The 12859-nt window shown below is 57.9% G+C and overlaps 1 protein-coding gene across 40 annotated transcripts in view; it reads right to left on the bottom strand.

Moving 5' to 3' along the window:
- Positions 1-12859, bottom strand: part of NRXN2 (neurexin 2) — a 108860-nt gene that overhangs the window by 17834 nt on the left and 78167 nt on the right. For 31 of the 40 annotated variants that reach the window (XM_060302971.2, XM_060302993.2, XM_060302973.2 and 28 more), the window contains 3 exons: positions 11045-11226; positions 6231-6402; positions 1938-2027 (listed from right to left, as the gene is read on the bottom strand). In XM_060302971.2, the coding sequence (XP_060158954.1) occupies positions 1938-2027; positions 6231-6402; positions 11045-11226 (444 nt within the window). The remainder of the gene's footprint in view (positions 1-1937; positions 2028-6230; positions 6403-11044; positions 11227-12859) is intronic. The other 9 variants (XM_060302985.2, XM_060302998.2, XM_060302999.2 and 6 more) reach the window with 1 other exon arrangement.

Genomic DNA, 12859 nt, shown 5'->3' with positions numbered 1-12859 from the left:
AATTATGAGAAAAACGAAGGGGAGAAGGTTCACAGTGGTCAAATGAGTTTGGAAAACAAACATTTCACAATTACACAAGAGGTTTGTCTCTCACAGGACCTCTCAGAGCCTTTATTAAAATCCATGTCCATATGCATCTCCAAGAGGAAGAAACAGGATTCAGACTTCTCAAGCTCATTTCACCACAAATCTCTCTCTCTTTCTCTCTCTCTTTTTTATAACCACAAATCTCTTTATCGTGAAGCATCTCATGGGACTTATGCTTCACAGGACATGTTTTGGAACTGGATTCACTCAGTAAATATTTATTGAGAACCTACCACACGCCAGGTGCTGACAGTAAAGCAGTCCCTCCAAGAATGCCCAGCTTTTGTTCTCAAATACTTTCCTGCTCCTCATTTCATCTCATCCTCACAGCACCCGGTGTGAGGCAGGCTGAGCCGGGATCACCAGCGAGGGAACTGGGGCTCGGGAAGGGGAAGCCTTGAGCAAGGCCATGCAGCAAGTGAGCTCCTCCAGCCACACTCTGGGAAATGCTAGAGTATGTGGCCAACCCTTCACTTTCTAGAAGAGGAAGCAGAGGCCTAAAGAGAAAATGTGACCCTGCAGCTAGTAAAGGATGCCTGGGCTTCCAAACCGCCGGCAGGAGCTCTTCCCTCATCTGGACCACAAGTCCCTCCACCCCCACCCCCCTACCGGGCCTGTCCGGCTCTCCCTACCCTTGGGGTCACAAGTTGTCCCAGCCTCAGCCCAAGCTGCTCCCTTGGCCTCTCTGATTCCGGGAGAAGGAGGTGGGTAATGGAGAGGAAGCTACACAGGTGAGCCAACTAGGCCTCTGGGGCCCCACCCACCATGAACTCCTCAAAGGGTTAAAGTTCACCCCGCTGGAGAGAGCAGCCCAGTGTGGCTGGGGGCTGTAGGTTTTAGCGATGTCTGTTAGTCCCTTTAACTTTTTGTCCTGTTATGGATTTATCACATCTGGTTATCAGCATGTTTAGTCCCCGCTGGCCACGTTGGGGGCTGGAAGTGACATTGGGGGTTTTAGTTGGGGCAGGCCCCAGTGGACATTTAAAAGCACAGTTATCAGCTGGTTAGGTGGAGGTTTAACAGTTCTACTTCCCCCCTAGAGTTTAGCCTTAGAGGTACAGAGCTCGCCCCCTCTCCAAAGGGAATGGGATGGCTTTGCCCTTGGCCCCAACTTCCCTTGGTGACAAGTGGCCTTCTCCCTCACACCCAGCAGCACCTCACACATACGGCCGCTTAGCCAGCCTGTTCTGTCTTCCTCATCAGCTCAGCAGGCACAGGAATCCCCATGGGATGGCCACCTCTTCCCCATCTCCTAGTCTCCCTGCAACCTCCACTGCTTCTAGGAGACCTTCCGGACCAAGGTGGGCCCGTTCCAGAGATGGCAGTCCCACAGACACTCTCTCAGGGTGGCAGTCTTTCCAGTAGGATCTGAGCCCCCCACTCTTCCCTTTGCTCCTCAGATGACCCTGGTGGACCCTTCCTACCCGCCTTTGGATCCTAGGACCAGCACGTGCTGCTTCCCAAAGCCTTCCTGCTTCTCAGTGTGCTGTGGCCCTCAGGTGGCCCTTGACAAAACCTCTGAGCCAACAGGGCAGCTCCCTCCCAACCCGCACTCCAGCCTGCCTTCCTGGAGGGGTTCCAGGATCTCCCCTATGACCCTGGTCCCTTCCCAGGTTTAGAAAGAGACCAAGGACTCTCTGTCTTCTAGGAAAAGCCCCTCCCCTGCCCAAACCACCACTCTAAAAGACAGGGACCCTGGACAACAGAGAGGAAGGGAACAACCTGGCCGGACAATTGTCCTTTTACTAGGGGGTGGGCGATGGGGAAGGCACGGATGGGGAAAGAGAGAGCTCTGCACCTTTAAGATAGTGTTTTTAAAGTTAATTAATTAATTAATTCTGGTTAATTACCTTTGTCGAGCAGCCATTCATCTACTACTCGACCAAGCCGGTAGGGGATTCTCTGTCTAGCAATCGCCAGGCGCTCGTTATCAAAGTTTCCTTGGAAAAGTTTAGAAAGACAGTAGGTTTCTCAGGCGGCGAAATTAGAAAAGTAATTATGCATTTCTCAGGAGACTCAGAGTAAGCAGCGACATTCAACGGAGAGGGGGCCAGGTCCACCCAAGGCGGGAGAAGAAACGCGGGTCCCTCGTCCTCCCTCCGGTCCCCCTCCCTAGGCTCCCATGCAGAGCCAGCCCCACCCGGGGGCGGGAGCGACCCAAAGAAAAAGAGAGGGACAAAGAAGAAAAGGAAAGGGGAAAGGAAGAAAAGGCAGCTGGAAGGTCAAAGGTCAGAGGTTAAACAGGTTTGTCTGTGCTCTCCCTGTCTGCCCACTTCCTTCCCCATCCCAGAGCGGGGCAGAGGGGCGGGGAGGGGCATTTAGCGGGTTTAAGTTGGGGGGGGGAGGCCTCGGTGGCCGGCGGGTTACTGCGTTTAGAGGGCTGTTTAGAAGTGGGAGGGATGGGTTAAGCGGGGGGTTTATGCGGCATTTAAGGGGTGGCCCAGCACACGCATTTAACAGTGAGATTTCAACCACTTCTCGAAGTCCCCTCGGCTCCCTTTACCTTCTGTGCTCAACCCCCAGCTTCCCCTCACCTCCCACCCCACCCCACCCCACCACCAGCTTCCACCTGAATCCCCCCAAGCCCCCCGCTGCTCTCACTGCAGGCACTTCCGGCTTCTCACCCTGGGCACAGGTGCCTGCTTGTGGCAGCTGGATGTCACCCAGCCGCCTCGCCCACCCTTTGCATCTCACCTCTTCCACCCCTGGTCCACCCTACAGGCGCCCCAGCCCTCCTCTGCCTGGCGGCACCTTGCTCTCTTCCCCTCTCTCTCAGCTTCATTCCAAGACCCTCAGACTCCTGTCCGCTCAGGTCCCCTCTCCTTCCAGCCCTGGGGAGCCCAGTCCAGCTCCCACTTGAGCCTTCCTCCTTCAGGTTCCTCCCCCCCCAATTCCTAACCTCCACTCCTCCTCTCAACCCTGGCTGCCCATCTGGATACACACCTGCTCTTCTCTCCACTCACAGGGAGGAAGGAGGATGTGTGTGTGTGTGTGTGTGTGCGTGTGTCTGTCTGTCTGTGTCTGTGTGTCCTGTGAGCTCTTCCCCAAGGCTGTGGGTGATCCCAAACTGCAGCCGTGGAAATAGAAATGATTTCCTTTGGAAATCTGGCCACTCTACCCACTGAAACCACTTACACGATCTTCAGTAACATTCATGCCGGGGGCATTTTCCCTCTCATCTCCCACTGCACAGCTGTACTACCTGCCCAATGAGACCTGGGCCTGGGCCTGGGCCTGCCTGCGTACACATCCTGTTAATGAGCCCATGGTGTATTCACACGAGCATGGATGGGGCCTCCCTAGGTGCTTACGAGGCAATGAGACCCTGCCTTCCCACAGATTCCACAGGTTCTGAATCCACAGATTCAGGTCACTTGTGTTTCAGACAAAAATGGATCATCCATTTGTTTAGTCACTCAACAAACATTTCTTGAGTGCCTGTTCTGTTCCTGGTGCTGGGTACTGGAGATGCAAAGATGAACGTCCGGTCCTTGACCACCGGGAGCCCCAGCCAAGCAGGAGAGACTGGCAAGTGACCAGCAGTGTCCTGTGTTCTGTTAGAGGTAGCACAGCCCTGGGGATGGGGCTGAGAGGGGCCCTAGAAGACACTGGAGGAGAAGTATAGTAGCCAGAAGAGTGTCAGATGGGGGAAGGGAGGGAGAGGGCACACACAGACAGAGGCAGAGAGGCAGGAGGGCAGGAGGCGTTCAGGGACCTACCTGCACTGGGATAGCTGTGGGTGCGTCTGTGTGTCTGTGTGTGGCATGTATTTGTGTGTGGGTCCTGAGAAGACGGGAAGAATGTATGTGTGTCTCACCGGCACACATAACAATTCTAACAAAAGCTCCGTTTACACAGCACCTCTGAGCACCTCTGCTACGCCACGCCATTCTAGCACTCTCCTTAGGTTATCTCACGGAACTCTCACAGTACGGCTATGAGGTAGATATTATCCCCAACTTTCACAGGTAGAAACTGAGATCCAGAGGAGCTAAATGACTTGTCCAAGGTCACACAGCTTGTCAGTCGGAGACCCAGGATTTAAAGCCTGGTCCTGCTGACTCGGAGTCCCTGGGCTGTGTCTCTGAGCTCCCTGAGTCTGGGCCACGCACACTGCTGTTGCTCAGGGTGACTCTCGGCTTTCGTAAGGGATCTGCTGTCACAGGGCACACAGGCAGCCACCAGGCCCTCAGGGTGCTCTGCTTGGCAGGTAAGGGGGCACCCAGTGGCCTTCCGCACCCCAGCCAGGGGTCCCTGAGGAGAGGAGAGAAGGCGTGACTCCTCTAACCTCGCATCCAGCCTACGGGGCTCCAAGGGGAGGAGCTCTGGCTTGACATGGTAAAGCCTTCATGCTCCCCAAGTCCAGCCTTGTCCAGTGTAGGCTGGTGTCTTCACTGCTACAAAGGTGGCCCTGGTGTGTGTGTCTAAGACAGAGTGAAGTCTGATGCCCGCAGAGCCTGGCCTGTCAGTGTCTGCGCATCTGTGGGACTCAGCATGGGAGCGTTTGTGTGCCTGAGTTGCCCTACACGTGCCCAGGCCCTGGTGTAAGCTGGCATCCCACTGTAGGGCTCTTTTTTACCTCGTGTCTGTCTGACCGTATGAATATCTGCAGTTGTCTGTGTGTCTGGGGCTGGCCTGTGTGTTTGTCAGCCTCTGAGTTTCCTAGGGGCCCGTGTGGTTCTCTCTATTTCCAGGGCCTGCCTGAAATCGTCTGGGTACAAGCCTACACGGCTGTGAGCCGTGAGCCCACACTGGCGTTTTCATCCTAGCATGTAAGCGGGTCCATGAGGGTCTGTGCACTTGAACCTCTCACTGTCCTTCTGCCCACGGCTCTCTCAGCCAGCACGGGGCAGCTTCTCTGGGCAGCACTTCTGCCAGGAGAGGGGCTGAGCCCGAAGACGCTCTCTCTGCTTCTCAGGGGCTGCTTCTCAGTCGGCACCCGCGCGTGTGACTCCGCAGTGCTGCTCAGCCTGTATCTCCACATCTCTGTGTTTCTGCGGTTCTTCTGCAGTACCTCCACGTCCCCTCCCTCTTCATCTCCCGCACTGGGGCTCTCTTCCTCTCCCTCCCAAGGCTCTGGCCACCTCCTCTCTCGCTGGCTGGGTCTGCACGACAGCGGCTCCATATATCTCCCTGCACCCCTCTGGGAGCTGCCTCCGTCTCCGCTTCTGTCTGGGTGACTATTTCCATCTCTCTCCCTTGCTCCTCCTCTGGTTTTCTCTCACTCTGAGGCTCTTTCTCTGCCTCCCTCAGATTCTTGCAGAGTCTCTGCCTCCTCATTTCTTTCAGGTCCTCATTTCTGTCCCTCCCCTGTGCTCCTCAGACCTTGGTTTGTCCTCGGCCACCACAGGCTGTCACACTGTTGAACTAGGTCTCTTTGCATCCCCGTGCTCCCCCAGCCCCAAGACTGCGAGCTCCCTGCAAGCAGGGGCTGTATGCTGTGTCCTCAGGGCGCGGCACAGGACCTGATACTAGTAGGTTGTCGATGAAGGTTTGTTGAAGGCACTTGACCTATTTTTTGCTCTCGTTGTCACTTGTCGCTCTCTCCTTTTCACCATGTCCCTTACTTCTTGAGACCCTGGGGTTCCTTTTCTCTGGGTCTCCATGGTTACTTCTCTTCCTTTATCGAGATCACCTAATATGAACCTTTGACTTGCTCTTTGTAAAGACCTGGGTTCTTGCCTTGGTTCTATCCTTGGGAACAGTCCTGCCTCCTTGCCAAGATCCGTTTTGGGTTACTTCTGGATCTTCTCTCTTTGGTTTCTGCATCTGCCTCCCCATTTCCGCCTGTCCCTCTTTTCTCAACTCATCCTTCCCTCAATTACGACAGACTCTCCCTACTTCTACCTTCCTTCCCTCCTCTCCTCCCCCATCCACAAACTGGACCCTGACCTTGCATCCTTCCCTGTTCAGCTGTGCCGCCTTCCTCCTAGCTGACCCACTCCCACAGTCTCGCCCCCACCCTACAAATCCCAACTTTTCCCTTTAGCCCTGCCCCGCCATCGTCCCGCCCCTACAAGCCACGCCTTTCCCGCAGCCGAAAGCCTCGCCACTTAACCCCGCCCCCGGTGCAGGCAGCTCTCCTATCAGAGGCCGCCCCGCCCGCCCTGCCCCGCACCTCCCCTGCGCCCCGCGCCGCCTACCTGCCGGGTACCGCTCGTTGACCGGCCAGCTGTCCACCTGCAAGGTGGCATTGCCACCGCTTCGAGTGAAGCGCACCACGTGGTATTTGCCGTCGCTCACGATGGCGTTGGGCTCGTCGATGGTAATGTCGTCCGTGCCCACGTTAAAGATCACCCCCACGGTGCCCTGGTCCTGGGGACAGGGAGGTAGAGGTCAGGGATCCGGAGGGAGAGACCGTTCACTCCTTCTAGAACTCCACCTGTGAACACCACCGGTCCAGCTCGGCAGCATTTAACAGCTTCACAACACACCTCCCAGCCGCGTCTTTACTGGACCTTTTCACCTGCCCAAGGAGGTGGGCAGGCTTGTCCCCTCCCTGCCTCATATGCAAGCAAGGGAGTAACTGAGGTTCAGCGAGGTTGGGGAAGCCACCGTGGGGTGCACAGCATGGGCCTGGAGCACTTCCACTGACCACACCTGCCTGTTGCTTTTTGGTTCAATCAAAATGTTCACAAATGTTCACAGGGCACCTCCTCCATGCAAGGGCCACTGAGCCTCCAGGCCCCAGACAGGGACGACCAAGAGAAACCCAGGACCAGTGGGACCACAGAAGGTGGAGGCTTCACCAAGGCACAGCCAACAGAGAAATCCACAGAAGCCAGCCCTGTGCCTGAGGAGGGTCTGGCCTCCCCACTCCTCACACCTCCAAGCTCAACCCTCGCCTCCCCTGGCTGTTCTGCACTGGGCGAGTCCCTGAGGGCTCTGGCACCAGGGCATTGGCAGGTGTCAGCCCATGGAGGTCAGGCCTGAGTGCGGGGGCAGCCCCTTTGCAGTCAAGGGGGCACAGGCGCAGGGTCTGGACTGTGTGTTCTGGAGGGAGTCAGGTATAGAAAGAGATCAAGAAGACAAACCATGTTGGGCTTATTAAGGGAAGGTGAGCTTGGGGGTGTAATGGTAGAGGATAGGGCCAGCAGCTGGGAAGGGACAGGAAGAGGAAAGACAGGGACTGAGGCCTGGAGAAGGGGAGCAGAGTCAGTCTGAGCAACCTCTCCCAGGCCCAGGCTCCAGAGAGGACCTGCATAGGGAACCCTCAGAGGCCACCCAGGATCCAGCCCAGGAAGAGTTCTGTCCATGGTGCCAGGGTGAGAGGGAGAGCCTCACTGAACCCCTAAATGGTGCCAGGTCCTCTGTGGGTACTGTACACACATGCTGTCTTCATCCCCACAGCAACCCTCTGAGGAATAGACAGCATCCCATTCTACTGAGGGGGAAACTGAGGCTCAGGGAAGCTAAGTAACCCCCCCCAATCTCACAACTCATAAGGACGGACCCCCAGATTTGAACCCCAGTTGGCCTGACTCCAAAGCCAAGTGCTCCCTCCCGCTTTGCCCGCCAGTCTCGGGAGACACTGACTCAGAGTGCTGGAGGTGGGGGTGATCTGAGAGGCTACTGAGGCCAACCTTCCTTCAAGACCAAAGACGTCTAAAGAAGCCAGTGGAAGGCCCACTCGGCCCTAAACCTGAGCCCTTATTCCATTCCCCTGTACTACCCAGCAGCACCCCCGAACTCGGCCTCCTGAGTTCCTGCACCCCTCCTCCCACACAGGACAGACACTCGCACAGGCTCACACAGTCACGGGGACCAGATCAGCACGGAAGACACTACACTCCTGGAGTCTTCCTGAAAGACTGTTGCAGTCCGGCCTGGGCATGAGGAAGCATTTAGTTGCCACCTCCAGCATGCAACAGGGCTGAGGGGCTTGGTGGCCCTGGGTGTGGGGATGGGGTGACTCACAGACGGGGCAGGGATTGGGGTTTTGCAGAGAGAGCTGGGGGGGCAGGATGTGCAGCCGTGGCCCACTTGAAGATCCACGCCCTATCCCTTCCCCACTGTGGGTCCAGTTCTCCCCCTCCTAGAACCTGGGAAAGACACACGCGCACACACACACAGAGTCATACACACACACACACACACACACACGAGTCATACACACTCACACACACACACACAGAGTCATACACGTGCAGCGTCCCTCAGATGCAGCAAAGCAGGGAAACTGAGGCCGAGCTTGCCTAACAAAGGGTACTAGCAAACCGCATTCATCCACCACCCACAGACTGACGACATCCAGGGAGAAGGGGTGGTCTCTGCTCCCCACGTGAGAGGAACAGACCTCAGTACTACTGTCAGTAATAGAATAGCATCAGCCCCTTGGGTGCCTCTGAGGGTTTCTCCCCACGAGGCTCAGCTGGGTGGTGACAACGGTCAAGGAGCAGAAGTGGTCTGGGAGCCGGGATGGCAGAGGGCTGTCCAGGGCGGCTGGAAGGCAGGACACCTGCGTTTCCTAGGAGGCAGCCGAGCCCAGAGCCCAGAGCCGTGCACTCCAGGGGAGAGGCAGCTCCCAGAGCTGCTCCCCACGTGAAGTCAGTTGTCACTTCTTTTAAAGTCATTAATTCCTAATTCCCCAATTACCTCATTAGGCGGCGGTGGGAGAACGAGGCCGCTCCTACAGCAAATAATTATGGGAGTCAAAATTAATTTGGCAAAGTGGAGCGACGCTTTATTAGAAACGTCAAATTGCTTTTCTCTCATTTTGCTGCCGCCTCCCCACTCTCTGAGAGCTGCTAATGACGCTGCGGTGGGAGCTGATATATCACCAGGGGAGAAGGGGGCTTGGGGGCTGCCCCAGGGGGCTTCAGCCCGTCGGGTGCCCAGCTCTCCCCTCAGAGCTGACCTCTCTCATGGCTCCCACGCTTCCTCCAGGGCCCCCGACCCTCGCCAGGCTCCTCATCCCAGGGGCAGCCCCGCCCCGCCCCGCCGGCTACAGCACGAGGCACCAGGCCTCGTTCCTCCATAACCGTCGTTCCTCCATAACCCGGCACCAGGCGAGGGCTGTGGGCAACTGCTGGGAGGGCAAAGGAGACTCCTTCTCCCTGCACCCTGATCCCCCTGCCCCTTCTCCTCAGCACTGGGGAACCCTGTCCCCTAAACCTTCAGGCATATCAACAGAAGTTGTCAAATGAGGCGGACACAGTGCACCACAGATCTGCTCACCCAGGTGGATGCTCACAGGTGCTCAGGACATTAGTGGACACGGTGCTTCCCACGGGCTGGGCAAGGAGTGTCCTCAGTGCTTTATATACATGGTCTCGCTTATTAAACCTGCGAGCATCGCTGTCCGCTTATCATGCCATTACACAGATGAGGACACTGAGGCTCGGAGACACAAGGTGATGCACTAGGGCAGAGCAAGGACGCGGCAGAGCTGGGACTCAAACCCAGGCATCTGCTCCAAAGCCACACACCACCTCTCAGGACTATGTGATGAGAGAGCAGCAGCCCTCACTCACAGAGAGGGACCCGGAAACACAGTCACACCTGCCACGCAGAGTCAGGAGACTGAAACAGCAGCAAACGCCACACTGCCAAGAAATACAAATATAGAGCGACACACCCGATCAGAGGCCACGAGACTGTCCCCCACGGCGCCGCCCCCCAGCACTCCTGACACGATCAATGTGCACGGGGCCCACACTGTCACATACAGTCACCGTCCGCACTGCCTCTCACGCAGGTGGAGACGCTCACACGCACGGAACCTGCAGGCCTTCTCCCCAGGCTACTCCTTACTCTGCTTTCCTTTCCCCCTTGTTTCCCTGCCCGGCCTCCCAGGCCCGGTGTCCATCAGCTGCCACTTCTACTCCAGCTCCGCTCTGTCCACGGTCCATCTCTCCTCAGACCTCCTTCCTTCCCTCCCTCGTGTCGGGGAAGGGGTGTGCAGGCTGGGGACCCTGCAAAGCTGTCGTGTAAGGAGGGGCCAGAGCCCAAACGAGCCTTCTCCCCTGGCTCCCTCACTCCCCTGAAAGCTCAGGGCCCCCCACTCAGACCCTTCCAGCACACAGAGCCTGGCCAGCCTGTTCGACCCTCCCAGCTCGGGGTCCTGGCCAGGGTCACCATGTGGGATGTGGGCAGGGAAGGAAGGGGGCCGTAAGCGGCTGCATAGGTGGAAAATGGAGACTGAGGTCAGAGGCCCAAGGGTTAAGACAGTGGGCCGGGGGCAGGGGAGAGCCTAAGAGCACAAATGAAATGCAGCAAGGCTTGAGGCCACAGGGAAGTGTGTGGGGCCAGAGCAGAGAGGGGGAAGAAAAGGGGCCGCCCGAAGACCAGAGTTAGGATGGAAACTGTGAGAAGAGGAGCCACAGGCATGGCGGGGGGCCTAGAGGGAGGCAGTGGGGAGCAGCAGAGGGCGAGGAGGGGAGCTGGGCAGAGAAAAGCAGAGCTGGGCAGGTTCGGAGGCCAGAGCAGAGATGTGGGGTAGGGCCGAGGTCAGGGAGGAATGAGCAGGGCTATGGCCAGAAGGGCTGTAAGGGAGGCCGGGTAAGGGGGCGGCTGGGAGGACAAAGGTCATGGGAACAGTAATCAAGGGCAGGGAGGCCCGAAGGAGGGGACAGGAAAAGGTGCAGGACACAGTGGGAGGCATAGGCGGTGCAGGAGTGAGCAGGCAGCAGCCCAGGGCAGTCACAAGATGGGGATGTTCCCACAGGCTGCAGGAGAATGGCCAGGAAGGCTCAAGGAAGCCCCTGAGGTCTCAGGGTGGGGAGCTGGGGAGCTTCAGGTGAGCGGAGGTGGCTCTGGGGGCCTCAGTGAACAACCGGGAGGAGAATGGGTCTCAGGTGCGGAACCACAGACTGGAAACCCCAGCACTCAGGGAACAGAGGTTCTGAGGGCTCCACGGGAGGGAAAGATGCGAGGTGCTGGTCCCATGGCAAGAGAGGACTGAGTGGATTCGGGGCAGAAGGCTGGGGGGTCGGGGGTGCCAGCCCCGCGCCCTTACGATGTGCAGCTGCAGGTAGTCCCCGAGGCCGGAGGCGCTGTCCACCCGCACCAGCACGGCGCTCCGCTGGTGCGTGCTGAAGCCCACGGCCAGGCGGTCCATCCTCGTGCTCGGCCGGTCGTTGGGAGGCCATGTGTAGGTGATGAGCGCTCCCCCCTTCCCAAAGATGTATGTGGTCCCGGCTGCAGAGAGAAGGAAAGGGAGACAGAGATACGAGGTCAGGAGGGCGAGATTAGCAGGTCCTTGGGGCTGTGACCAGAGCACTGGGACACCAGGTTTAGGGTACGGGGGCTTCAACTGTGATACCCACAGCGGCCACCAGGCCCTGCCCTCCTAGGGAACAGTTGACAGGCGGGTGCCTGGGTGGGAGCCCGTGCAAGCGCGCAGACAGATGTAGCCGCCTCATCAAGAATTCTAGCTTTAATTACAGCAAAACAGAGAGGTAATAGAGAGAGTGACACACAGAGAGAGAGAGCCCGGAGAGAGGCTGGCTGCAAGGGGACAGAGAAGATCGCCAGGGACGGGCAGGACCCAAGGGGCCTGGGCCTGAGCCACTCGGCTGCTCCCAGGGCTGGCAGAGGTGACAGGTTCGAGTATGTACTTGTGTGGGGCCTGAGTTGAGCAGGCACCAAGGCAAAAGCAGCCCCAGGCGATGGCGGCCGGAAGAGCAGGGGCTGTTCCTCTGACTCACAGCCTGCAGGCTGGCCCCGCTCCAGCGCCTGCTCCCCACCCCCTCCCAAGCCCCTGCAAATCCTGGTCCCACTTTGCCCGGACTCCCTGCTTCTACTCCCAGCTAGGGGGCTGCCTGGGTGCCAAAACGGGGTGTGGGGGAGGGGGGGTACTGGAGCCCTGCCCAGAAAAGAAGAGACAGACAAGGGGGTGGGGGGGTAGAGATTGACAGCCAGAGGAGGAAGGAGGCAGAGAGACAGATGGACAGAGAGGGACAGAGAGGGGTGTAGGTGAGAGAAGGCGGGAGAGTGGGAGCCAGAGATGATGAAGGGATCCCTCTCCCTACCCTCTCCCATCCCACCCTCTCTCCCCCTCTGTCTCCTCTTTGCCATCCGGCTGCTGCTGGGGCGGGTGTGAGGTCCCTAACGATCTCAGCCCCAAAATAAACCCTATTAGTCGCCTTGTTCCCTCCTGTGGCTGCCTGGGCTCCCTGAGGGTGGGGGCAGACTGATTGCCAGGAAGGAGGCAGGGGTCAGGGCTGGTCGCCCAGTTTCCGGGAAGGGAGCTTTGTCTGGGAGGCCTAGAGGGCTAGTACTCTGGGGCCTTCAGAGAAGGAAAGACAACAGTCTTGCATTCTTTAGAACATAAATGGAGCAGATGAGACTCATAAAATGCTTAATTAAATAATTAGCCACTAACAACTCCTCTCAAAGCACTTCTTGCGGGTAGAGGGGTTCAGGGGAGGACTTATCCAGAGAGAAGGAGAGGCAGATGGGGTGTGAGGGCACAAGCCTGGAGCAGGCTGGGAGAAAAGCAAGGCCTTGGGGGTGGGAGAGCTCTGGGTGGGATGGGAAGTCCGGGTCGGGGAAGGCCTGGGGTACTTCCCCGGAGCCAAAGCGCTCTGCCAAGATGGCAGCCAAGCTGGTGACACTAAGGCCAGGCCTCTCAGGCACCTTGGGGTCTCTCACCTCAGGGACTGGGAACCCCACTGTAGTTTGGGCAATCGGGGATCAGGGGTCTCTATCCCAGGAAGCTCCTAGGCCCCCGAAGGAGAGGGGACTCCTGAGTGCCTTGGAGGGAGGTACCATCTGCCCGCCCAGGAGGAGCTGAGAAGGGAAGGCTGTTGCCTGTGTCCCAGAGAGGCAG

This window comes from Globicephala melas, chromosome 8, assembly GCF_963455315.2.
Source record: "Globicephala melas chromosome 8, mGloMel1.2, whole genome shotgun sequence".
Lineage (NCBI taxonomy): Eukaryota > Metazoa > Chordata > Mammalia > Artiodactyla > Delphinidae > Globicephala > Globicephala melas.
This window is presented reverse-complemented; position numbering and strand designations above follow the sequence as displayed.